At 36.5% G+C, this 26,655-nt stretch overlaps 1 protein-coding gene across 5 annotated transcripts in view; it reads left to right on the plus strand.

Moving 5' to 3' along the window:
• LOC117314657 (ephrin type-B receptor 1-B-like) overlaps nucleotides 1-26,655 on the plus strand; it is a 131,008-nt gene that overhangs the window by 90,842 nt on the left and 13,511 nt on the right. For 2 of the 5 annotated variants that reach the window (XM_033868732.1, XM_033868735.1), the window contains exons 4-10: nucleotides 7,292-7,447; nucleotides 9,765-9,945; nucleotides 11,128-11,464; nucleotides 19,645-19,717; nucleotides 21,607-21,639; nucleotides 22,467-22,581; nucleotides 23,213-23,280. In XM_033868732.1, coding sequence (XP_033724623.1) covers nucleotides 7,292-7,447; nucleotides 9,765-9,945; nucleotides 11,128-11,464; nucleotides 19,645-19,717; nucleotides 21,607-21,639; nucleotides 22,467-22,581; nucleotides 23,213-23,280 — 963 coding nt within the window. The remainder of the gene's footprint in view (nucleotides 1-7,291; nucleotides 7,448-9,764; nucleotides 9,946-11,127; nucleotides 11,465-19,644; nucleotides 19,718-21,606; nucleotides 21,640-22,466; nucleotides 22,582-23,212; nucleotides 23,281-26,655) is intronic. The other 3 variants (XM_033868736.1, XM_033868733.1, XM_033868734.1) reach the window with 2 other exon arrangements.

The raw sequence follows: 26,655 nt of genomic DNA on the forward strand, positions 1-26,655 counted from the left end.
TATCCCTAGGGTGACCAACGGTCAAGTTTCATTGGGGCCATCTTCTCATTGTCCATTGTTGATTTCTGGCTGGTCACCAGAAATGAGTTGGTAATTATTTCTTGACGAATGAAGGGTCAGACAATTGGAGGTGTTGATAACTTTATTGCGTTGTCAACCCAGATGACCCTGTCCAGTGTACCAAGGAGACCAGGGGAGATCACTCAGTCATTGTCCCTGTTAACAATTTATTATCGTTGAAGAGAGATGTGTGTGTTTGTTGATTTTCCCAGCCAATCAAACTGAAGGAAACATCATAAGGATAATTGATTGTTTATTATATATCAGTCTTAGAATATCATACAACCAATGTGTGTTGTGTAAGCATACTTGTTTGGAAGTCCTTTTTCTTGTTATCTTAAGGTTTCTGTGTAGTTAATCTGTGTGATTAATTAGATTTTAGGAATGTTCTCATACCAATACCTGTATTGTACAAATCAAATGAATTAGCTCCAAGTTTCCAGGCACATATTTCATTTATATTTCTCCACTTAAAAAATTGTAGGAAAACATTGTACAATTTAAGGAAGATTCCTTAAAAAACTATAAAAAAAAAAGAATGTAAATTGATAAATTCAATAATGTATTGTGGTAAGGTTTTAATGAATGTTAGTGATGATGGGGCCTGGTTATGACATCATAGGGATGACATTTTAAAATTAGACCTATTATCATTGGATTATCGTTGATGATGTTGAAATTGATGTAAAAGAAAGCTAACCAATCTGTAGGTAAGGTTGATGGTGTTGGAACTGATGGAAAAGAAAGCTAACCAATCTTAAGGAAAGGTTGTCCTGTAGCCCATATCTGTTATGACTGATATGATTAATGACTTAAGAGGGCCATTGTATAGCCTACCCCTATAATATCACAGGTCTCCCCCTACATCAGTCCTGTTACATACACCTACACCTTTGTCATGGTGATCTGTTAATTAAGATATGAGAAACATCATGGAAGGTTTTCGAGTAGGAATGTCCTGTATAGATTCATTAAGATCTACAAATTCTTTAGATGTCTCTGGAAAGTTATGACTTGCGAAATAATATTTTCTCCGATTTCTTGACTAAAGAGAATGTCAGAGTATGGAAGTATCCTCCACCTCAATAGAAATATCAGTTAATTAGTTTATTTATATTCAGTTGAAGGGGCGTTAAATTGAGTAGCATATAATGATTACTCAAATATGAAGTATGGGTCTAGATATCAAATCTTGTAAACGGTCATTTTAATATATTTGAGGTCATGTTTCCTGATTTTAATCTGGCGGAAAACGAAATTAAAATTAATGAGAAAACTCGTGGAATTGCCATATCAAGCATCTGTCATCTTAAAGGAAGGCTGCATTTCACTTCTGTATGTTGAGTGTTGTCTGTCTTTGTTATGGTAAAGTTTGGTCCATTTACAGTATGACTTGACCACAGCATTGTCAGACTAGACCAAATCTTGTGGTCAGTCTTCAAGGCTAACACCCACATAATTGGAAAAAAATTAGACCGTAAAATTCCATTAATCACAATGAGATTGTGGTGGAGAAAATCCAAGGAGAAAAAAAAAAAAAAGAGAGAAAAGCTGGAATAATGGGGGAGACTTCATACCTGGGTCTGCTCATGCAGGTGAAAAATTTGCAGCTGACTAATGAGAATTTGATTTCAGAATTTATGATACTGACCATACACTGGTCACTGACTGGGAGATTAATGAGGGATTTAACTGCCCATTTCCTTGTGAAGTTTTGTCATCAAAGTTTCGATATTCAATTAGACTGTCCGACTGTGAATATGCATATCCATTACAGAAGCTGAAGACTGTTGTGATCACCAAATGAAGCACAAATGTTAAAGTTCTTTCATACACATCTGCTAGGTGCACCAAATCTTCTTCATTCAGACTCTTGTAGATTAGTGTCACTCTGGTGATAGATTGCTGCAACAGAAGTTAGGTAATCGCATTCGCATAAACGTTTGTTCTCTAAAGTCCATTTCTAAGGTTACAGGGCAGTCAGTGGTAAAAATAACTGGAGAAGTGTGAGACCCCTCACATCTGTCATGTGGTCAGCTTCAGTTAGACTCTTAAGTGATCCGTGTCTGTCATCATAAACAATTGCAACAGAAGTTCGGTAATCTTATTCTCATCAACTCTTGTGTCTGATGTTCATTGGTAACACTGGTCAAAACACAGTTTACCTGTTCACCCTCCTAGATGGTACTAGATTGTTCCACACTCTTTCATTTGGACTACTCTAAAATTCAATATAGGGATACAAATAGATGTGCCCCACAATACACAATCGGATAAATAAGTCCAGCAATCCAGGGTCCAAGGGGATGAAGGCTATTAATACAGATTACTCCATGTTCTCCACGGTGGAGGATATTTATTTCTCTGTCCATTCCAGATTTAAATGACACAGAAGTCAGACATAAATGTCATCAGCGCTGTTGCTGCATTGATAGACTTGTTTAGAGTAATGCTGTTTTATGTGAGGTGAGGGGCTGGATCAGGTGATGGAGCGGCCATGCTCTTCGGAGTGGAACCTGTTCCCTAGGTAACGGTAATGCAGTGGAAGAATTGTGGGAAGGGATCCACTTTAATGGACAACTAAAGTTCAAACATATTTGTGGTCATTGTAGGAACCACAGGAATTCTGATATGATTGAAATACATGGAATAAATGTTAAGAAGTGGTATAAACTGGTTAGATAATGTTTTAAGAAAAAGAAAAAAATCCTCTGAAATGAAATTAATCACTGTGCACATAATCACCTGTGTGGACCAGTATAATGATTAGAACCTATACTAACAATATAAAAAAACATGGTATTTCTATATCATTCACTTCTGTAGTATTGATAAACATTTTATCGAAAATCTTGACCCTTACACATTTCTGGCAACACACAGATCACTTGGAACCAGTCCTTGTTACTTTTATATAATTAAACTATATCGGTACCAATATAAAAGTGACATGTCGTTAGCATATTATGTACTTTGTATTCCAGTAGATTTGGAAAATTTACATATCATTTGGTGAATGATCCGAGAATGGGTTCCATGACTCCATTATTGTCCCGAATCTCTTGCGGAGAGGCAGAATCTTTGTCTGATATGGCCAATAGTCAATAGCAGGTTGAGAAGTGCATACGGTATGGCATTTGACTCAGACTTAAACATGGCATCTACTTACTCCAGCCAAGATTGGTGGCTTTTCTCCGACTTGTTAATGGAAAATAGGCCTGATTGACAAATTAAAAGCTGTGTTTGGAAATCGTCTTTCTGAGCCAGATCTTTAGAAAACTGCAAGGAGAGGGTCATTATGTTTTGGATGTGGTAGTGTTATGATGTGTGTTTGTGATGTGTTGGTGTTATGATGTGGTCAGAAAGTGATGGCTTGGTGGAGTCAGACACGGGTCACCCGTGTCAGAAATGATAGGTGGAGATGGGCTAGTCTAATCTGCCTTTTAAGGCTTCCTTTGTATGCATCCATGTTAGGGGATATGAATAGCAAATATCTCCTACTGGGAATCTGTCACTCACAGATACTCTCTTTGTTTTTCCTCTGTCTGTCCCTCATGAGTTTCGTGTATCTAAAGAGCTCGACAGTTCTGTATAAAAATGCTTCGGTGTCTGATAATATGTATCCCTGCAATGTAGTAGTAATGGCATCAGGTTTACATTGCAATGACGACCAAACATCTAATAGAGAAAAAATATGGACAAATCTTTTCTTGTAACATGGTCCCTGTTGGTAACTTGTGTTTTGTTATGTTTGTTGCAGTTTAGTTTATGAAATAGTCGCAGGCATTGTTTTAGCGATTGCAAAGCCTACAAGGCCAAGGAAATATGCGTCTCTCCCCACGGTTTGTAGGATAAATAACCGACATAGGTGTTTGATTGACAATCATTCTATGACTGGAATAGAATCCAGTGTATCTGGTGTACAATTTACATGTTACTGTGACACTGTATATGTATTCCGCCCATCGCTTGGCTTCAGTCGACTTTGTAATTTCGTTTTAGGAGCGGAGAGAGATTTATAAAGAGGGTCGTCAGTATATCTAGTGTACAATTCATGTGATATGTTGACAGCACAGGAATATTTTCACCTAAACAGGTTAAAGTTGAAGTCAGAATCAATTTATTTTGGCTTCAATGCAGACATAAAGATGCCTGTGATGAAATACTGGATGCTGAAAGCTGTTGTGAGAGCTATTTTGACCAATTAAGTTGATGTGTAAGATTATACCTTGCGTATTGTCCTCCAGATGAAAATTACAGCCTCTTAAACAATTAAATTGATATGTAAAGTTATACCTAGTGCACATATCCTTTAAAAGGAACAAAATAAGTGTTTTTATGTCCAGCTTTGAAAAGATTTGTAAATTGACACCTTTCGGTGCAAAAAATTGGAAAACTGGAAATAAGTGCTTTTTGAAGAATTTAGTTTGTGAAGCCTTGAGTGGTTTGTTATAATGTGCTGAGGAAGTTAGTAACAGAATCCTGACAGTATCTATTAAGGAGGGATTCCAGTTTCTAATAAATTCAATAGCACCTGATGTATTAATCCTACCCTTCTGTTAGGCTCACCACATAATGGCTTTTTCTGTCAGACGGCCTTTTAGAGTTATCCGCCCTTCAATTCTAGTTGATATAGATAGCAGGTTTAGTTCAAATGTGGTGGTGTTCCTTGGTATTATTTATCGTCAAACTGCTAAGTGACCGGTCCATTTGGTAAAGAATATTTATTTTGAAAAATATTTTCACAGAAACAGATAAATTAGAATTTTTCGTTAACTGAATCCTATTATAAAAGATAATTTCCTTTGGAAAGAGTTTGCATCATACATTCCCTGGTAAAGCATAGGATTCAAACTGTACTGGCATTTCGATGATATAATCTGTACCGGAAATTAGGGCTAAAAGATAAATGAATAAACAAACTTAGTGAATTGTGTTTTCCTGGAAGTTTCAAATAATTCGTTTTAAAAATTTACAAGTTAGGAAGCATTTCAACGGCTTAGCTTTATATCCATTAGCTGATATTGAGGAGAAGGTGCTGATTGCCAATATTAATAAATGTCTGTTAACTTGTCAGCCATTTAGTGGTGCTGCATTCAGATAAAATCAAGTGTTAATAGTATTTCAAACATGAGAAATACAATTATTGTACAACCACCATGGACTGGAATAAAATAGATGTATTGCTACGTCTACCAATATAAAACTACGTGGGCCATTATGAAATAAACATATCTTTACGAAGGCTAATATGAAATAGACGTATCCCTACGTAGGCCAATTTGAAATAGACATATTCCTACATAGGCCAATATAAGATGGACGTATCCCTACGTAGGCCAATATAAGATGGACGTATCCCTACATTAGGCCAATATAAGATGGACGTATCCCTACATAGGCCAATATAAGATGGACGTATCCCTACGTAGGCCAATATAAGATGGACGTATCACTACATAGGCCAATATAAGATGGACGTATCCCTACGTAGGCCAATATAAGATGGACGTATCCCTACGTAGGCCAATATAAGATGGACGTATCCCTAAGTAGGCCAATATAAGATGGATGTATCCCTAAGTAGGCCAATATAAGATGGATGTATCCCTAAGTAGGCCAATATAAGATGGACGTATCCCTACATAGGCCAATATAAGATGGACGTATCCCTACGTAGGCCAATATAAGATGGACGTATCCCTACGTAGGCCAATATAAGATGGACGTATCCCTACGTAGGCCAATATAAGATTGACATATCCCTACGTAGGCCAATATAAGATTGACATATCCCTACGTAGGCCAATATAAGATGGACGTATCCCTACGTAGGCCAATATAAGATTGACGTATCCCTACGTAGGCCAATAAAAAATACACATAGCACTACATGGGCCAATTCAGCATTTTATCTTGATTTCTTTCTTATTAGTATCTATTATTGGAAAACTATCAAAATTGTTTGTAACTGGAGAATGATAAATGAAGGGAGTTGACAGGCCGGATGTTGTCCTGTGTAGTCACATGGGTGATCATGTGATCTAAATTCTGTCGTAGTCTTGGAAAATGTGGTCATCTTCCATCTCCACTGCATATTTATACAGACATTTGTATTTTAAGGTTTCTCCTGCCCAAGGGTGGGGTAGCCAAGACTTGGGTTCCATTTCCTTGACTGGAATCGGATATTTAAATACAAACAGTTATCATTGTAGTGATGCGGTGTATCATATTGTCTACAATAATGCATAATGACATTCCCGATTGTAAAAAATGCATGCAAGAATATAAAATTGAATTCCTCAATCAAATTACTGTTGATAGTGTTTTATCAGATCCAGATTGGAATCTGCTGAAGCACTGGTACATATTTCTGACAGAAAATCTATACTCTTTGTTTCACTGCAGTGTGTTAAACTAATCATACTTAAACAATCAAACCTCCTCCAACGAGAACTCTTGTGACAGAATCATGTTTTAGTTGATATTTTCTTATCAGTCCAATGATAACACATCTCTCTAAAATCTTTCTAAAATCAATAAGTATGCCTTTTCTTATATAATCCCAGAAATTCAATTTTGGTTTTGGAAATTGAAGCACACTTGCTTTGTGCTGCAGCATTGGGATATGGTAGATATGGCTTGCCAATCCATCACTTTGATATTTATCTGTTGAGCCAGTCTCTCTGCTGCCATGCAAATTTTGACATATCAATGAATTTTGGTCGCTACAATGCGCTATCAAATAACTCTATATTGTTAAAATTAAAAGACAAAGACAGCTAAACAGTATTTTCTTACCAATGGTCATGTGTAAGATATAGAGGTAGTGATTTGACTCTCCTGTTAATGAGCTATTACCTTGTCAGGTAATAAGTCCAAATCGGGTAACATGCCATATCTGGTAATAAGTCCATGTCTGGTAATAAGCCCATGTCTTAGGTAATAAGCCCATGTCTGGTAATAAGCCCATGTCTGGTAATAAGTCTAAGTTTGGTAATTAGCCCATCTTTGGTAATAAGTCCATGCCTGGTAATAAGTTCATACATGTCTGGTATTAAGCTTGCTTGGTAATAAGCCCACCATATTCATCGCATTTTGTGCAAGGAATTTGTGAAAAATAAATATCGATGAACCTTGTTGCATTAGGTGAACATTTTATATATATTGTCCTGCTATTTTGAAGTACATATCTTGTATTGTATTTGTAAATATTCATTGTGTGTTTCAGAGTGCCGGGCTGGGTTTTATAAGTGGGAGTTAGGGAACCATGCCTGTAGTAGCTGTCCTGCCCATAGCTTCACTACCGCGCCCAAGTCTGTTGAGTGTACCTGTGAGGAGGACTTCTACCGCAGCGAGACAGATCCCAAGAGCATGCCATGTACACGTACGTATACTGAAAAACATACAAGAATCTAGTTAGTCCAGCTGTACAATGAGGTACCATCATCTATAGAGGTCAACTGCATCAAGAAGTGATCCTTTGTTTTTTCTTAGCTTATTTAGTTAAGTTTGATTAATATGTGTTGTCAGTTGTTTCTATTTGACTTCAAACAACTCTACATTATACAATATGCAATTATTTTTTTCTATCTTAACTTCTGCCAAAATTTGATTACTAGTCAATTTTTCAACATTTTGATGTCTGAACCTTCTACACTCCATGCCCCCGTTTCATCAGCATTCTTTATCTTGAAATTTTCAATAGGAAAGCATTAAATTATTTCTGAAAAAATATTAGTTAAGGAACTTTCCTTAAATTCTGTAATGCTCTCCTACGGAAGATTTTAAGTTAAGAAATGTTCCTATGTGAAGTGGTACTGATGAAAATGGTGCCACTTAAACTCACATAAACCAATATGTTTGGAAACATAGTAAATATCAACATTTGTAATGTATTTATATAAGGGAATAATGATATAAATGTATGTAAAATGTGAAGAGTGTTTTAATTTCACACTAGATTGAACAGGTCTGTTGTTCAGGTTGAATTGAGATTCATTTATGGGGATGAAAGTGATCATTATGCTGTGTTAATCACTGAGACTGAATACCAAAAGTGCCAATTAGGACTGGGATTATGTAAAATCTTTGTCTGGATGAAAGATTTGGGAAGGAGAAAAAAAAGAGACTTGACCTACAATTATTACGTCTTAACTGCATGTAATTACGACTGTCAACGGTCGCAGTAGTGGTAGGCCTTCATCCCTGGTCAGATCCAACATAGGCTGTGGATCAGAGTGACTAGCAAAATGTGTGTTACAATGAAATTAAAAGTAAATACGGTGTGTATGACATCTAGGTAAAGTTCAGGGCTATATCTGGATCATATTTGTAGGGCAGTCATTGTTCCTATAACCACTCGGCATTGGTACAGACAGAGGCTTATTGTCACTGACGAGACTGTATATCTATACGTCCGGACTAGCTGACTGAATTTTACAGAAACATTTTTTACAACTTGCAGCAAATGCACCGTTATTAACGTATCTATATGTAGCGTTTGATTACATCACGCCCTGTAACATTGAGCGGCTATTAAACGGTCGGGTATCCGGCTAATTCACAGCATTCCATTGTAACATCAGTTGATATTACAAATTCATTGCCGGATTATTTGTTTGAAATTCGGCAACAGTATCTTTGTTAGTGTGTGGTTGATTCTATAAAATGGGCTGTATTTGTCTATCCATAGATTTTGTACAATTTACATTACCATATTTATCCACAAATAAGTTCCTGTTCACAAATTTCTGACTTGAAGATTTACTCTTCTTATGAAGGGATTCATCTTTCATTTTGATACCTTGCATTCACTGTTCTTGGCCGATTGTGTATAATCAGTAATGGACAAGTTCAGAGTTTGACGAGCAGCTTGGGATATATGGTTCCCATATATTGAAGGACAATATCATTGACATGCTGTGTCACATTTATACAGCTGGGTAGACTGAAACAGTTGATGATATGTAATAAAAGTGATATGTGTTAGGGACACACAAAAAAGCAGACATTGGCTTAAAAATTACATTTTGACATTGTCAGCTAAAACAAAATTTTATTTCCAGCGGGAAAATCTAACTCATCACCTTATAATGGTGTGTAAGATAAATTTGATATACCAACATGTTTTGGGTAGGTAAAGGAAATGATTTTGAGATTTCCTGGTGAGGTTGTCCTTGGTTTGTAGATGATATTTGACCTGCTTTATTCCCGTATCACTTTACTATTTAATTGGTTTGGGGACATTTTGATGAATGAGGTAATTTTGAAAAAAGGGGTGGCCATTTATCTGATCCATCAAAATTTGGACGTTTTACCAGACACAAATGGGAGATAGCAGGTGTCTGTGTGTTAAATGTCCTGTGATGGCGGTGATGTCAATAGGAACCCGGTAATTACCACTTATACAGTATCTGACAATACACACAACTTACACAGGTATCTGTAATATAGAATTAAAAAATATAATTTTTGATCATTGTGTGAAAAGATGTATGATATTTAACCTATATTACACCTGTAGGAAAGTACATGTGAACTGTCACGTGATGGCAGATATCAGTTATTGCCTTTCGTGTAGGATTTCTTGTCCGGTTGAGACAGAGGCTGATTAGTAATAAATAGTTAAAATAAAAATAAAACTTCTAACATTATATTATACAGTGACTAATAGAATAAATGTATCCTTGTTTCTGTTACAGAACCACCTTCAACCCCACAGAACGTTGCCGTGCGACAATATACCCACAATTCTATCACAGTGACGTGGAGTCCTCCCATGTACGATGGTGGACGGAATGACGTCATGTACCGTGTTGACTGTCAGCAGTGTGATAGCAGTGTGACCTTTACACCTGACAAACCCACATTTAACTCCACAAGGTAATACATCTGTAATCTGATGAAATCATCTGAATATGAGTCACATTTCCAATGGGGTCATTTGTCTGTTAAGGTCACCTTTCGACCAAGGTCATTTGTCTGTCAAGGTCACATTCTATCAAGTTCATCCATTTTGGCAAGGTCACATTTCAACCAAGGTCATTTGTCTGTCAAGGACATGTTTATCAAAGAAACCTTTCTATCATTGTCATCTGATTGTCCTCTAAACACATCAAGGTCATGTGTGATGCGTACAGCATTTCAAACGTTATATAATGTTGATATGATAACAGACTGCTGCGATTGCTAGGTCAGATTGTCATAAACCACGCATTACATTTAGTTCAGTGACCTTGACCTGTTAATGGTTAAGGTTGTGATGGAGACTCTTAGTCTTCTGTGGAATAGTTGACACAGTCATATTGAAACGTTAAAAAGTCTCCAAATTTATGATTCCTTGAAGAAGAGCTCACTTGCCTGCAGTTTATGTCTGTATGTGGAGACTGTCCTCCCAGCTACAAACAGTATAATAGGCAGCCTTCATTGTTCATGCAAAATTATACACAGACCAACGTGTCAGTGTCATTCTGCATCTGTCTATTTGTATTAGAAACGATCAATTAAGGTCCTCTGTAACATGGAAAAAAGGGCTGTTTTTAATAGTTGTGAGTTAAGGCCCTCTGTAACATAGAAATAAGGGCTGTTTTTAATGGGTTGTGAGTTAAGGTCCTCTCTAACATAGAAAGAAGGGCTGTTTTTAATGGGTATGAGTTAAGGTCCTCTCTAACATAGAAAGAAGGGCTGTTTTTAATGGGTATGAGTTAAGGTCCTCTCTAACATAGAAAGAAGGGCTGTTTTTAATGAGTTTGAGTTAAGGTCCTCTCTAACATAGAAGTCAGGGCTGTTTTTAATGGGTATGAGTTAAGGTCCTCTCTAACATGGAAATAAGGGCTGTTTTTAATGGGTATGAGTTAAGGCCCTCTGTAACATATAGAAAGAAGGGCTGTTGTTAATGGGTTGAGTTAAGGCCCTCTGTAACACAAAGAAGTGTTATTTTATCCTGCAGTACAATATAGGTTATCAGCCTATAGTAAGGTATTGACGAAATGATCCTGTGTTCATATAAAAATAAAATCATCAAATGTTGTTTGAAACTGTAATATAATGTTGATTTGTTTTCAGTGTAATTCTGTCAGGGTTACAATCTAGTACAACTTACACCATACGGATTTACTCAGAAAATGGAGTAACACAGGCTAGTAAAAAACCTGCTCAATACGGAGAGGATTCGTCAACCACACTCAGCAGTCGCCCTACAATCGTCAACGTTCATGTTGTATCTGTGGGGGATTCGTATGTGACCATTTCATGGGAGAGGGCAACAGAGTTGAAGGATACGATACAGGATTACCAGGTGAAGTGGTACCGACGCTGGAAGGGCGAGGAGAAGACTAACTCAACCAATGTACAGAACTTCACATTCCGTAACCTTCTCAGAGACACGGAGTATAGTTTCCAGGTAAGTCATGTTCTGTAACCTTCTCAGAGACACGGAGTATAGTTTCCAGGTAAGTCATGTTCTGTAACCTTCTCAGAGACACGGAGTATAGTTTCCAGGTAAGTCATGTTCTGTAACCTTCTCAGAGACACGGAGTATAGTTTCCAGGTAAGTCATGTTCTGTAACCTTCTCAGAGACATGGAGTATAGTTTCCAGGTAAGTCATACGAACCTACTCAGAGGCACAGAGTAGTCTTAGTGTGACTGTTCTGGACATATTGTCTACAGTCTGTTCTAGACATGTCTATAGTCTGTTCTTGACATGTTGTTTATAGTCTGTTCTAGACATGTTGTCTATAGTCTGTTCTAGACATGTTGTCTATAGTCTGTTCTGGACATGTTTATAGTCTGTTCTGGACATGTTTATAGTCTGTTCTGGACATGTTGTCTATAGTCTAGCTGTTCTGGACATGTTGCTTATAGTCTGTTCTGGACATGTTGTCTATGGTCTGTTCTGGACATGTTGCTTATAGTCTGTTCTGGACATGTTGTCTATAGTCTGTTCTGGACATGTTGTCTATAGTCTGTTCTTGACATGTTGTTTATAGTCTGTTCTGGACATGGTGTCTATAGTCTGTTCTGGACATGTTGTCTTTAGTCTGTTGTGGATGTATCTGATCAGTTGTGGATATGAGATGTGAGTAATGTATATTGTAATATATGTCTATAATATTTCCACTGGTTCCTTATTCAGTAAATATTGTTCAGATTAGTTGATCTATTACATATAGTATAGGACTGTCAATGTCACTTACCTCAAAGTCATGCTAGAAGAGTTGTTTATAACCAACAACTTATAAAACACATCTTCTAACTGTTGTGTATTTGAATGGCTTTATTTAGTTGTTAACTTCTGCCTTCAAAGCCGGATTGTTTCCGGTGATATTCTCTTGAAGCTGATTTTAAATCTGTTTAGATTTTAAATATTCCCAGCAGATATTGATAGATGAGAACTGCACTATGCTTTAAATACTGAGGAAAATTAATGCTGTCTAGAGCGGTTGATGAATCAGTTGATGAATCAGTAGGTTTTTGTAACAATTTTCCTCAACAACATTTAAACACATTTCGCACACTGCCTCTTAATCAAATATCTGTCAGAGCTATTATGAAAGCTTGAAATGGAGAATCATGGAACTAATCATAGTTAACTTTGTTAGTTTGTGATGGAGCTCTCAGTACAAATATATATGATATCCTTTAAACATTTCTGATATTGAATTTAAAAAGGAGGTTTTTATAAAACGTCTCTTTTAACTCACTGAAGTATGAAATATGTGTTCTAATAAAATGAGATGATAGTATCAGTGCTGAGATATTGTCTGAAACTATTTCTATTTCTTGTTTATTACTACAGGAGAAACTCAAGTAGCGTGTGCATTTGGCGCAAAAGCTACATAAACCTCACGTTAATGTAAATTTAATAGAGTGATCTCCCTTGTTAGAAATTTAAGCCACAGTTAAGTGGATGCAAATAGAGCAATTTCCTACCGGTAAAGTAAAAACGTTCTTAACACTGTCTGATATATTACTTCTCATTCTACTGTTAGACACTGTATTTTCACAGAATGATGAGCTAGTTCAGAGGTGTAATATAGTTATCTCCCCTTGTTCAGTGAAAGTTTAAAAAAATGGTTATCTCCCTTGTTGTAAATATTGATTATTATGAAGAATATGCTGATGTGATCTTTCTTTTTGTTTTCACAACCTCCATACTTTTGTTAAAGTGAATATGACTATATTATCATGTATAGAAAATATCTGATATAGGGATCCAGTCATAAAATCATTACCAAGTACAAGGATGTTTATATATATTGATTACCTTCGCAGTTACAAATTTCCAACAAAGGTTAAATAATTACTAGGTTAAGCCATCCTTCATACAAACAAAAGTTAGACGAAAGAATTCCAGAATTGTCTGCGTTATCTTGTTGTGTGAGGGAATTATGGGAGGACGCTTCTGTTATTCACGGATACTATCTGTATGGTGATCATAATTCATATATGAAAAATGGCCATCTCATCAGACAAGTCGCAGACATATCATATTTCATTTTTCTGAACTTCCACCAACAATTTATGTTTTATAACGAGTTACTTGAAAGTTTTACCATGTGATGTACGTGTGTAATTTCTGGCTAAGGTGGCTGGCAAACAACCTACTTGTGAAATATTTCTTGAGTAGGCCTGTTTGATCGGTGCTAGTTGGATGGATATGTTTCAGAGTTGTACAGGAATTAGCTCCATGTTGTGACAGGCTTCCTATTGATTCACCGCTCAAGTTTGCCATTTTAGTATTTTTGATTGGTCATAAAGCGTGGTTGGTGTAGTTGGGTTGGAAAGATTTCACCGGTATAGAAGAGACATACATCATACTATTGTATTGATCCTTTCCCAGCCATTGTTCGGCTTGTTAACTTTTAAAACAAGACAAATTTGATTAAATTCTCCCAATTTTTTAACAAATCATCAGGAAAGTTACTAGTGTTCTGTCACTTCCGATGAAATAACACTACGTGAGTTATCAGTTTAAATCTCCTAAATTAAGGAATTAAGATCTTGATACTTACTGGTAAGACTGAGTACCAACAACTAACCTAGCTGTGATAGAGACGGCTTGGATCTTGTATTGTAACATGTACAAGTTTGAAATGTTCTGGGCATGTAATTACAGATCACACAACATCCATGTGTTTTTGTATTGGAGCCCTGTCGCCTGACAGGTTGTCGTCGGCGGCGACAGAGGATAAATCCCCAACATTTGTCAGACCAGTGATGGGAATTAAGAAGATTCAAGTTTGTTGTGGGGGAAGAGGACAATGTTGTTATTAGAAATAGTATTGTCACCATTTTGTATGCGACCCAATTTCTGATTTGTGTAGTAGTCATTGAGGAGCAGTTTTTCCAATTACACAAGACATAAATTTAGTTATGATTGGACAGACTGGGGATAACTGACTTTGGATGGACGACACTATTTTTCTGGGAAATTGATCTTTATTTTTGAAAGATGCATAATAATGCTATGTTCTTTTTCTTTTTTCTTTAATTAAGGAATGTTTGATAGTTTTACATATACTTTGTGGTAGGGCATTAAATCAAGTGATCGGAGAAATTTGATATTATAATGAAGCATATGGTTTTCCCCAGATTGGATAATAATACGGTTCACAAGACTGACTTTTTGTAGGTTCACGGCAAAACGACGGCTAGACATGAAAACGAGGACAATAGCAAGAGGCGTGTTATTGGTCTTTATTTATAGTATCACCGAGTCGACACAGAGCTTGCACATTTTGTTTTGATGACTTTCCGCACATTATTTACAGTGATTAGTAGATAGGACCAATAGTTTTTTGTTTACAATCATTGAAGAATTTTTTAGAAGCACAAAGAATTGGAGGTTTAAATTTACGGATGTTGGATAGATCGGAAAATTGTTAACCTACAGGGATAAATAAAGGTATTTTGTTAACAGAATCACTCGGATTCTTTCAAGGTGTTGAATTTCAAATGTTTTTTCTACTGATAAGGGGTAGATTTTACCGTTGGATACCCCAGAAAGGCCGTAGAAGGAGCAGCTCCATGGTATCTGATTGTGCTTGGTTAATTATTTCTAGCAGGAAACTCTATATGTACTGAGGGTCAATTCATGTACTAACCTTACAAGAAAATTGATTTTCCCACATATTATCGCTAAAAAAATGACACCCTCTTTTACGATCCATCTTGGCATTGTGGGTGTTCAGTATGTGTTGTTTCTTAAGAAATGAATGAATTCTTCATAGAAACCCATGCACTTTCAGAAATCTCGATTTAGATGTGCATTCAAGGTTACTTCTAATTGAATTCTACACCAACTAGAATTTAATGGCGTTCAGTGAACTATATCAGTGATTTTGAAAACTAAAAGATAACTTTGTGTTGGTTATAATTTGAAATCTAAATTTTAAAAACATGCACTAAATGTCTTTCACTTGAAGTAAATTTAGCGATTTTGTAATCATCTTTTACTTTTAGAATTTAAAAAATCTGTAATACGTCAATGCCATGCCACCTCAGAAGTGATTGGAATCTTCTTATAATACAGGTGTACTTCTGGCTTTATATGCCGCTCTTCCCTAGGATGTGAGGCTGCGGATGTGGCCTGTTTTGAATACTCTAAAACCATGTTTTTTGTGGGGCTTGGTTTAAAATTTGTTTGGTAGCCAAATAAAAACAGGGTTAGACAGCACAGTTTGATAACCTAGGTCGGCTACTTGCATGTTCGTAGGTATGCATGCTGACAAGAAATATGTGCGCTCTCTCAACTCAACTCCAGTCTGCACTGGAGTGTGTATTTGTCTGGTGGAGTGGAGGGAGCTCTCTGTGCAGAATTCCTCTACGTAATCCAAACGTAATCCAAACGTATAAATAAGACTTCACCCTAGTCTGTAGGAACTAAAGACAATATGGAGTTTTGTTTTACTATCAATAACAATAATTTATATATTTGGTTTAATGTCAGTGTCTAAAGAATTCAAGGATATAAAATTGAAAGTGTATTACAAATGTATATGTTCTGTGTTACTAAGCTGTGGAATGGTGACCCCGTTTTTATAAGAAAAAGCAGAAAAATAGAATGAAAAAAAGCTGTTTGCTAATCTAAAGAAAAGAAAATGGATTTCTATAATTATAAGACCAGAGTTTTCAGAGATACGGAATGTAACGTGGTTGTTGTGGTTTACCTAGTTGCTCAGGTTGACTTTGATAACTGGACCTCACTTCCGGAGCTGTCAGCATAGATAGCACTCTAATACTTATGGGGAAATCAGGATAAAACAAACGATTATTGATCAGCAGGTTTTCTCGATCAAGGTCAAGTCAAAAACTCTTAGGATTAGTCTATCCAATCAAGGTACCCACCCCAAAAAGGACTAGTTCATCAAGAAAGAGATTAGTCAGAACAGGATTAGTCTGTCAAGTCAAGATCTCAGTAACTTATGTTTTATGTTAAGGCAGTATGCTCCCTTTCTATAAATACACACAGTAAAAAAACACAAAAACAATGTAACACTTGAAGAATGGAAATTTTGCTGTTAAAGGTAGTTTAAGAATATTACACAGTTAACTGTTTTCTAACTTACACTGCGAATTGTGAGAACACTATAAACTAATACACAGTTAACTGTTTTCTAACTTACACTGCGAATGGTGAGAACACTATAAACAATTACACAGTTAACTGTTTTCTAACTTACACTGCGAATGGTGAGAACACTATAAACAATTGATCAGATATTAAGAATTAATCAAGAGTAGGTCAGCGATATTGACCGGCCTTGGCTGTCAGTGTCCAGTATTGAGAATCACTGACCGCCATTGAAGCTACATGGACAAGAGTCCCATAAGAAGAATCATCAGAGCGATATATTGACTGTCGATCAGAGTCGTCAAATCAAAGTCGGTGTATCCGTTGTTGCTCTGTTTTGGCTTGCTAATGAAGGCAGTTCAATGTTTATGATTGACAAGCACATTTTCCAGATAGTATAATTTAGTGGAATAATATGCATTAAATACTCATTATGACACTGGGAGTATAGAAAGATAAATGAGTTTTCTTGTTTTAACACTAGTGATCTGCCCTTGGTAGATTTCCCGCCTAATGGGACGGAGGACAAATAATCGAGGTGTGGGACCTCGCCGTCTCTACACTAGCATCAACAACAGTCATTAAAACCAAACTAAGTCCAATAATCACTCCGTAAAATGTCTCTGATCATGTTTATTTCGAGAGAAATAATTGTTAGTTTTCGAGAGCAATGAAACAAAATATAAATTGATTTAACAAATTAATTTTTGATGTGGTTTTCAGTGTAATTTGCGTTATATTTTTTGTTTCTAATTCAGCAAATCCAACAAGTTAATGTCCATTTTAATAAAGCATGTTGATGAAAAAGATGATTAATTCTGACCATTAGAGTAAGACTAGTTTGGATACTGGAGGCCTGCTTTATTTTAATGTTTATACGATTATCAGACTTGTGTAGGGTAGGATAACATCCATTACCTGAACATTGATCAAGACGATAAATTAAAACTGCTCCCGGGTCATTTACGACCAGCCCTAGCTGTAGTTTAGATTATGTTCTAGCTTTATAAATCAAAGGCATATTTCAATAATGTATAAAAAAAAATCTGGCTTAATAGAAAAAAAATCATTATCCCATAGTACGAGTTGTGCAGTTTCTACGGTGATGTGAATATAACCAATCAACAGTAAAAATGTCCAACCTGCCGTGAAACGATTCGCACATCAAAGGTAGTCCATCAGTGCTGCCTGTCGATTTATAGAGCCGTCCTGATACTGGCACTAATCATAGCTGGCTCCTGTACCTATAGTGTTAAAAGGGGAGGCTGAAACACCTGTGGGAGGGCGCCTTGTCTTCATATTGTCATTGAGGATTTGTGTGCAGATTAATACCGAGAATGCATTGAGGATTTGTGTGCAGATTAATACCGAGAATGTATCAAATCTTGTTTTATACTCTCTGCTTTCTCTTGATTTTTTTTTTTAAATTATCCCCCCCCCCCCCCCCCCCCCCTCCCCAGAAGTATTTGTTGTTAATCCATTGAATTAATAATGAATATAAGAAGGTTAGCATCACAAATCGTGTAAACTTAAGTTACGAGAACTGATGTATTGTACTACTTCATTGGTCAAAGTAGGTTTATAAATAGCCTTGTTACTCCCCGGGAACTGTGAAAATCATTTCAAATAAACTTACAGGTTAGCAGATCGACATAACCTATGAATCGCCTCACAGCAATCGGCCAAATTGACAGTTACATTGATTTGATCAGTGAAGTACACTTCAACTTTATTTGTACAAATGAAAGTGGGTAAAATCCATACCAATAATATGTAAACTGTTTTTACAGCAAGTGCACTTTACAATTATAAGTTACAAGATAGTTACATTTTTTCCGAATGGCAAGGGTTTCACTCTCGGGGATACATTTGATGAATCTGGCAGTTCAACCTCACCCTCAGGGATAAATTTGATGAATCTGGTAATTCAAACAGTTTTGAAAATCAATATTCATGAAGTTTACTTGGCCTCAGTATTATGAAAAAAAGATATTTTTGTTTATTTGTAGATTTTTTCCTGATTTTTGAAGTTGATAGATGACTCATCTTTACATATATAACAATTTCCATCACACAAAAGTTATGAACTTTGATGGTTCTGAAGCTGGTTTCAGTGACTCGTTGACATGACTGTGTCAGAATTTACCGCAGGGACAGGGCTGTATAACACAAAGAGACAGGGAGAGAAAAAACGCCAGTAGGTAACGATAATCTGACGTGAAGGTTGATACACACAAGTTCAATAGGACGAGATACCAACATGACAGATTACCCTATAACCAAGATGTAGTCACGGAAAACAAAACGAAAACAAACTGGGGGATGTCCAACTTGTGTCATCTTGGATAAAATACCTAGATGAAATCCTGGTCCTTTGGGATTGCCAATGATTACAAGGTCTCATTTCATCATCATCCATATCTCAATTTGAGTAATACATACAGAAGGGTGGCAAGTCAGTGTTTACTGCCATCATTGACTATAACCTTGGGAGGGTGGGGGTAAATAGGGACACCGTGATGAGGTCAGTTCTTAAAGTACTGTTGTACTGCCATCATCGGCCATAACCTTAGGAGGGTGGGGGTAAATAGGGACACTGTGATGAGGTCAGTTCTTATAGTACTGTTGTACTGCCATCATTGGCCATAACCTTAGGAGGGTGGGGGTAAATAGGGACACCGTGATGGGGTCAGTTCTTATAGTACTGTCGTACCATGCTGTCAATATTTTAGAAAACTAGTTAATTTACAATTTGGTTTGGAAAACACATTTGCTGTCTCACAAAAGTATATTAAGTCAACAAAATCAATAATATAACATAGTGATCTGTCTCTAAATTCATCACCAAACCTATATATTCATGTTAACTGTATCAAATGTTTTGTGAATCAGCTTGTGTGTAGAGTTATCTCCCTTATATTCCCTGGGGGAGAGCAATTCAGAAAATTAGGATGATTATGAAACATGTGTCATAGGAATGTACTAATGGCCTATTTTATTGTTGCAGGTGCGAGGCTATTCCACGGTGAAGGGATGGGGAGATTTCAGTCAGCCCCTCCACGTGATGACCGGATATGCAGGTACATATACACACAGGAAACTCCGTACTTTTATATTGGCTTTTTACAGTAAATACGTATACATGACATAAGTATTTATTGTATGTAATGTCTGTCGTTGTGTCCATGTCTGTCTGTCCTCTGTCATGTGATAAAAACACTGCTGTATGTATTTTCTGACAATCTGTCTGTAATGTGATGAAAACACAATTGTAGCTTTTCAAGAGAATTCCCAACACCAGAAGGTGTTAAATACAATTAACACGGGTAAAATTGGATGCGCCCAAATATGGAAAAGAGATGATTAGCTTGGCAGAGTGGAGGAATTTCTGTCGATTATCTGCCAGCCCCATGGGTGGAGTAAAGTTTGGGCTATCTGTACATGTATGTACAGGGCTCCCTTGGGAGTCAGCTAACCCCGGGTAACAGTCGTGTAAACCTCAGGCTGGTTATCCGTACCCTTAGTTTTCTTTTATCTCATTTTATCATCACGTGTGGCTGTCTCCTCTCCGCCTTATTAAGGTCTTAACTGCTTTAGATATTCTTGTTTATGACATTCGTGTCCATCAATTATGTATGGGTAGGTATTGCTGGCCTCCACCAATCAATAGCTCTCTTTTACAAAAATATTAAGAGCGTGGATTACAATCATGAATGGATACAAGCATGTTTCAATTTTCATCCTTGGGGATGCCTTATGTATGTATGTTACACTGTACACAAGAAAATAATGTTATTTTTTCTGTCACAAATTATCGCATAAATCACATTTTACTACCATTGATTTTGTGGTGGTACAAACTGCCTGTGAGACTGGGAGGTATAGCAGGGATTATAGCTATACAGGGTATTATATATTACAGATGGTGTCACCTATTACAAAGGTAAAAAGAATTTGTATTTTGTCGAAAACAATTGCAGTGATTTCACCAGAAATGTGCAAGATTTGCTAGTCTAGCTCCCTTTAAGGAACTTGTTGAGTAAGGAAACATAATTGGTCATCCCTTTCGTCCAACCCTGCTTCTGGTGACCCCAGGACCCTACCCTGCTGGTGACCTCAGGACCCTACCCTGCTGGTGACCCCAGGACCCTACCCTGCTGGTGACCTCAGGACCCTACCCTGCTGGTGACCCCAGGACCCTACCCTGCTACTGGTGACCCTAGGTCCCCACCCTGCTAATGTTGATATCCCCAACACCATCCCACCTCCACCTTCGGAACCCAGTCCGGGGTTACAGAAGTATGCATAACCCACCAGGTATCATCGACACCATCACTGGGAGCCTGCTGGTGTTGATAACACCTGGGTTCTGCATACTTTTGTGAAATCCATTGTGTTCTCATGTTGTGATCATTCAACAATTTTTGTCTGCTTGAAAATGTCCTTGAATTTTGACTTTTAGAAAAATAAAATGTATGTAAGCTGGTGCTGTGAAATCTGTCCATTAGTTTACCTAGGAAAGAGAAATAAAATGGATTTAGAATCAAGTGATGGTTTTAATTGAGGAAGTGTTTATAAATAGATATCATTCTGATAATTTTGGGCAGGTGATCTTTAGAGCAGTTTTAATGATGAATTGAAAACAAAATGATTGAGGTGAATGAAAATAAAAAAGTTTAATTACCGTATATGGTAAAGCATGTTGAAAGTTTATTGGGGATGAGTCCGTGACTAAGCTGCCTTCTTCAGACATGTTTTAAAACCTGAAAAGAATGTTCAAGAATACTGTGCATCACAATGATCAGTTCACCATTGTCAAAATTCAAGGGCGTTGATTACAATGCCACGCGTACAGTTTGTGTTATTTGTGTTCCATTTCATTTGTTTGTTTTTTTCCTTTCTTTATTCATACTTCCACACAAATTTTCCAGAATGTTTCAAAATACCTCCAAATTTTTTTTTATTGAAGGTCGTTATAATGGGACAACTCCGCAACCGGGAGGTAAAACCGATAGAGACTTTGATTTTACTCACCTAATACCTACAGTTATTGCTTTCAGCCTTCATTTCTATAGCCTGTGAGGGTTCTAGTTTCAAATCTTCTTGGGGTAATTTGGTACAGAATGTTATATAATTCTTGGTAGAAGAACATCTACATATAGTTGGCCTCAATGATCTGTGTGTCATATTGCAAAGCTTTAGCTTATCAACTCACTTTGGCGTATCACTGCAGCTTTGGCTAAAAAAAATATTTCTCACAAAAACGTTCAATGTGGTGCTCAAAATCTCCAAATTTACCGCAAATCTGTCAGAACATGGTACTCATGAGAAACAAAGATCACCAAACTTCTTCATGGTACTCAAAGATCCCAAGATTTACATTATAGTACTTAAGAGACACAAAAATCAAACTTCTAATGTAATGAGCATAAGATTTGGGATCTATGCTGTTGTAGCAGGAGCACAATTGTTTTGAAGAATCAAATTCTCATTCTTAAGTAAAATTTATAGATAGAAAATGTTTTTACCTAATTCTGAAATGTCTTGTTTCAGTGATAGCTTCCTTCACATTAGGAATGTTTAAAGTGGATCAGTTTATTTTGATATTGTTTGTTTATTTTTCCAATATTTATTTCCTGTTTATATTTGTTTCTGTTGACTGATTCGATTGTGTGTGGGTGGTGGTTTATATCTGAAACCTTTACACAGGGGATATGGTCTGTGTTTGCTGTGGCGGTATGGTCACCGATGATGCGAGATTTCAGAGGAAGGGGAGACAACTCCAGTCTGTGTTACAACTATCAGACATTGTTACATTTGTATTTTCAGATGAGACCAAGTTGGATGCTCCTCTACCTTCCATTGGTATCATCATCGGATCTATCGTTGCTGTTTTCCTCTGTATGGCCATTGCAGCAATAATGATTTACCTGCTGGTTAAAAGGTAAATTTTAGAGACATAAACCAGATAGATAAACCAGGATCTTTATATGGTAGAAGTAATTCACTTCTGAAAACACAAATAATGGTTTATTTTTGTGAGTGGGACAAGAAATCGAGGTGATAGGTAGAGAGCAGTATTAGTGTTCTCCAATTTCTGTGGTAACTTAATTAGAGTGGTTGCCGTGACAACAGCAGACAAAAGAACCAATGGGACTATTCATTATTGATTGGTTCTTTTACAAAAGTTCATAATTGATTCCTGAGAAGTTAACTGAGGTGGAAAATCTTGGAGTCTGGTCAATTCTGTTCTTTTTTGTTCAGAAAAATGTAATATGTTGAGTGCCAGAGAGGTAGGAGGTCTGTACACAGGCCAATTTGATTGGACGGATCCCTGAGTTGAGAAGACCAGAAACGATGTCGTAAACATAATGTGTTCATACAAAATGAAGGCAGTACTAATCTGAAATTGAACCTTTTTCTACAAGGCAAATGAAAATAAATTAACTTAATTTCAGGTAGTTGGTTGGATATGGTTTATATAGATGTAATGTTTTATTTCACTTTATGATAGATTTGGTTGATATGCTTGGTTTAAACAGATGTTATATAAAATGATATTTTGTATTTTACAGAAATCAGAACCAGTGTAATGAGACGAAGGGTGGTGAATGTGACACCCTGCATTATAGCCACGGTGAGGGTAGGCATTACTCTCAGCACGTTACTCATCTACTAACCACCACCTACTGTAGTATACATGTCCCCAGGGGGGCAGGTATAGGCCCCAGGGTAGGGGCACTCATGATCAATGGGGGACGGGGACACTGGTCCTCAGGGAGGCAGGTATAGGCCCAAGGGTAGGGGGACTTGTGATCAATGGCCATGGGGGAGGGGACATAGGCCCCAGGGTAGGGGGACTCGTGATCATTGGCCATGGGGGAGGGGACATAGGCCCTCCAGGGTAGAAGGCTCACTGGCCTTTGGGGAGGGGGACAGAGTGAAGAGGCCAGGCCCACAAAAAAAGTTACTTATATATTCGAAATTTGAAGTGGGATATGAGACAGTCAAGACACTGGAGTTCTTATGTTTCAGACTGTACAAAATATATCATCAATCAAAACAGTAATAAGTGTACTTTTTATAACTAAATGGGGACCTGATATACTACTTTGGTGGATTCAGCTAGATTTCTAGAGTTTCTTGTGCACAATAAACATGATTTACATTGCTTGAGATTATTCTAACTTTTTATAATGGACTTTTTCCTTCCGTATCCTGTATTCTGGATGTTGAAGGATGTTCTCAGAGGCATGTATAGTTAGTTGAGAGGCTGGATGCTGCATTGATGTTTTAAACTAAATACATTTTTTTCTTCAATTTTTAGGGTGGAATGATTCCATCAGTTGTCTTTTTTAAAGATAAATATTCATACCTGATATTTTACCTGATGGCATTATTTACAATTAGGCCCTCAACTGCCATCAGGATTTTTCATGTTTTTCAGTTCTGATGATTTTTATTTTTATTTTCATTCATAATTTCCTGGTTTTATAAAAGCTTGTTAAAATTGTATACGCTACTTCAATAGCATGTAGTTAGCATTTTAAGACAAATGACAATATCATAGCAGGTACCCATATTACTTACATGGCAGTATGCCTCCATACAACAGTTAATATATTCATACATCGTTATACTGGTACATCAGTACTGAAACAACAACAAAAACATGTATAGAGTACATACTTCTTATGATCCACATAAGATTTTATACATGGATATCATAAATTGCTTCGTTTATGTTCAACCGAGAAAGTTTCAAGAGTATTTCACAGTAAATACAGAAGCCCTAAAGATTGTAGACCTGATCTATCAGGCCCTAAAGTATTGTTAAGAATTGGCCATAGTACTAGTTCATCCCACTCTCCTACAGTTCAAACAGAGATATTCCAAAGATCAAAATCACAAGTCTCAATTCTATACAAGATATAACTGGCCACTGTCTCAACATTAAAGCATATTAAGATTTTAATGTCTTACAGACAGGAGTTAGTCTGGATGGATTTATAAATGCAGACTTTCTGACAAAAAAAAAAACCCTGAGAGAATGTGACAGTTAATCTTGATATGTCTTTCAGCCAAAGAATGGAGAGAATTTGACAGCCCTGATAGTGTGCTTTTCTACACCTCTATATCTCTGGTCTCTTGTAACATCACTAACTCGACACTTTCATCATCCTCTCTCCTTACTTTTCACACCTGTATAACGCTGCCGTTGAGGGACATAGCTGTGCTCAGTTCAAAATAATTCATAACAAATATAAAAATTTGTGTGGAAATCATCAAGGATGATATTATTTGATAGCATTTTGATCAGAGTTGAGAAATTTTAATATCACTGAAAAATGTAATGATTTATTTAGAACAGAGCACTTTTCTTCAGCGTTAGATGTACACTGCATGCTGTCGTACATCGCATGCTCCGTCTGCACGACAAGGCTGCATGATCTTGATACCAATTAATTTAAGGATATTATGTTTACGTTCGTTTTGCATGTTTAGGGAATGTTTGATTGTGTTACGGTCATTTTCATTACGGAAGCCTCCTTGGTTTCATTATCAAATTGCATTTAACTCCTTCCTTGCTCCTGGTACAATGCCATTCGAAAACTAGTTTTTTTATGGCGGTAATCAATTTTTTTTTTATCAATTAGGTTCTGTCTGAATATGTTTTTAATTTGCTACCAATTTTTTACTTAACAATTTTACCTTTTATGTGCATTTCCTGTAGCGTAACATTAAGACGAGAATTCAAAAAAAAAAATTGTGTGAACATTTCATTGATGTGTTATTCTCATTATTGATCACAACAAAAGTAAAGATTATAAATAAAAATTATGGCAAGTTGTGGACATTCTCTATATTGGACAATGTTAACGTTTCATCTGTGTTAAAATGAGGAATTTAAACATGACATGGTTTATGTACTGATAACATGATTTGATACACCTGTCTTACTAAATAACTATGGTACCAATAACTACAACAGTACCAATACTTACAACAGAAGCCGTGAGCTTGTAGGCAGAGTTTATTGTTTGCATGCTATTTGCTAATTTTGTGGGCACATGTCACAATGACCTTTGACCTTGACTGATGTGCAGATTGACAGACATAATGAGATTCCATTCATGGTATAACTTAATGGGAAATGTCGGTAATAATTGGCCAGAATCGCTAGCTTGCTTGGTGTGGAATTCTGTTAAGGTATAGATTTTTTAAGTCACGGTAAGATTATTAGTGTTTTCAATCTACATTTGGCTATATCATCGCTGTCTACATTGTTCAAATCATGCTCAACTTCACCTGAAGTGAATATTTTCAATTTACGCGTATTTATTGTCTAAATCGTTCTAGTCAGGCATACAAAAATGCACTAATTTATAGTTTCTCCTTGAGCTTTCAGTAAAATTCTCATTTTACAGATCCATGTCTTTGTTGTTTTACAGTAATGATTTTGAAAGTGAACATATGCAGTCAGTAATTTAATTACTAACGTCTCTGTTATTTGTAAAATCAGAGAAATCCTTGAACAGTAAAATGTATTGATTGGCCGATTGAATCACGAGGTAAATCAAGTTAGATAGCATTAGTATATATCATGTTTTTTTAACTGAAAAGTAAACTAAAATAAAAAGCAATTTTTAGAATTTTATATTTCATATTATTTGGGAATAATTGAGTTGTCTCTATATAGAAAATAAATAATAAAATCTTACTGTCTAAAAAGTAGTGTATATTTCGCGATTGTCCATGTGAGATCTATTCGCAAGTATTAAATTTCGTGCAGAACTCCGATTTATAAACCTTCTGTAGTCAAGATTTGCGTTGTGTATTTATTTTCAATGGCCACGAATATATAGCCAATAATATACTCCATGAACGCTACCATCTATACCGCAGATAATCTCATAAACATACGATAGGTCTCGGATAAAGGTATCTAAGTTTGATGATCTGATATTTGTTGTTGTGATGTTAAGTGTTAACATGTTTCTCTATAATACATTGAAGG

Source organism: Pecten maximus, chromosome 16 (assembly GCF_902652985.1).
Source record: "Pecten maximus chromosome 16, xPecMax1.1, whole genome shotgun sequence".
NCBI classification, from domain to species: domain Eukaryota; kingdom Metazoa; phylum Mollusca; class Bivalvia; order Pectinida; family Pectinidae; genus Pecten; species Pecten maximus.